At 33.0% G+C, this 1,932-nt stretch overlaps 1 protein-coding gene across 1 annotated transcript in view; it reads right to left on the reverse strand.

Annotated features, from left to right (window-relative positions):
- Positions 1-1,563: 1,563 nt before the first annotated feature.
- kcng1 (potassium voltage-gated channel, subfamily G, member 1) overlaps positions 1,564-1,932 on the reverse strand; it is a 13,292-nt gene continuing 12,923 nt past the window's right edge. Inside the window, exon 2 of the mRNA XM_073822751.1 lies at positions 1,564-1,919. Coding sequence (XP_073678852.1) covers positions 1,564-1,919 — 356 coding nt within the window. The remainder of the gene's footprint in view (positions 1,920-1,932) is intronic.

Genomic DNA, 1,932 nt, shown 5'->3' on the forward strand with positions numbered 1-1,932 from the left:
AAACTAAATTTCTTTACGACTGAAGAAAGAAAAACATGAACATCTCGAATGACATGGGTTGAGTAAAAAATATCTTAATTAATTTTTCAGCATAAAACAAAGCAAATAGAAAACCAGACTTCAAATGACAAAACATAAAAGAAAACAACAAAATAACAAATGAAAAGAAACTGAAACAAAGGAAAGAAAATGAAAGAAAAGCAAAAGGACACAAAATAAAATAAATTCATAAAACAAGCAAAACACAAAATAAAAATGAAATAAAAAAAGAAATATAAAAAGACATAAAAGGAAAAAAATGTAAAGAAACTAACAAAATGAAAAGTAAAACAAAACAGCAAAAGAAACTAAAAATAAAATAAAAGAGAACAAAACAAAACAAAACACAAAATAAAAAAACAAAACAAAATCAAATTAAAACTGAAAAAAGTAAATATATAACATATATATATATATATATATATATATATATATATATATATATATATATATATATATGTTATATATTTACTTTTTTATATATATAACAAAAATAAGGGAAAAAAGGTAAAACAGTCATGTAGGACGATTTTGGAGTTAAATGAGAAAATTAGATGGGATTGACATGGAGCTAGACAAAATAGGCATTTGAGGTTAAAAATAACCATTAAATAAAATAAAAAAATAACCAATTCCTTGACTGGGATCGTTTAGAGCCCTTTGAAGCTGCATTGAAATTGCATTTTGGAAGTTCAAACTCAATAAAGTCCACTATAAGAAGAGAAATGCTGAAATGTTTTCCTCAAAAAACATAATTTCTGTACAACTGAAGAAAGAAAGAAAGAAAGAAAGACATTGTTCAGCATAAAAACAAAGCAAATAGAAAAACAGACTTCAAATGACAAAACATAAAAGAAAACAACAAAATAACAAAAGAAAAGAGACTAAAACAAAGAAAACAAAATTAAAGACAAAATAAAAAAATTCAGAAAACTTTCATAAAACGAGCAAAACACAAAATAAAAATGAAAAACAACAACATAATACAAAAAGACTAAATAAACAAAGAAAACAAAGCACAAAATCAAAATGAAACCAAAAAACAACAACAACAGAGTTGACATGGAGCTAGACAAAATGGGCATTTGAGTTTAAAAAGTATATATATTTTCATTTTTTAAAATAACCAATTGTTTCGCTATAAGACCCTTCTCCCTCAGCTGGAATTGTTTAGAGCCCTTTGATGCTGCATTTAAACTGCATTTTAGAAGTTCAAACTCACAGGCACCACTGAAGTCCACTATACGGAGAGAAATCCTGAAATGTTTGCCTCAAAAAACTATTTCTGTACGACTGAAGAAAGAAAGACATAAACATCTTGGATGACAAGGGAGTGAGTAAATTTATCTGTAAATCAACGTCTTAGGGTTTTGGAAGGACATGAGTGTGAGTATATAATGACAAAATGTTCATTTTTGAAAATGAAAATGTTCAACTATCCCTGTAATAGACTGTTGATGAACAATATGTAAAACGACATTCAAGATATTAAAACAGCTGCTTCATATTCCACTTTTTGTCCTGCTATTCCTCTGGGTTTCTGTGATCAGACGAGACGCTAGGAAAAAGCACGTCGCTCTCCACTGACAGGTTGCTGCCCAGACCCGCGATGCGGCTGCGCAGCAAAAAGTGAGTCCTGCGCTGCAGTAGCCTCTGCTGTTCCTGCTTGAGCTCCACGTAGGAGCGCGAGAACGTGTGGAAGATGGAGGTGACGGGGAACGCCATGAGCAGGATCCCGCTGAGGATGCTGCTGAGCGCCACCACCTGTCCGGGGATGCTGCGCGGCACCATGTCGCCGTAACCCACCGTGGTCATGGTGATCACGGCCCACCAGTACGTCGCAGGAATGCTACTGAACTCTCGCGTGACCCGGCCTCGTTCTCGATCAGGTAG

The sequence above is a fragment of the Garra rufa genome, chromosome 18, assembly GCF_049309525.1.
Source record: "Garra rufa chromosome 18, GarRuf1.0, whole genome shotgun sequence".
In the NCBI taxonomy this organism is placed as follows: Eukaryota; Metazoa; Chordata; class Actinopteri; order Cypriniformes; family Cyprinidae; genus Garra; species Garra rufa.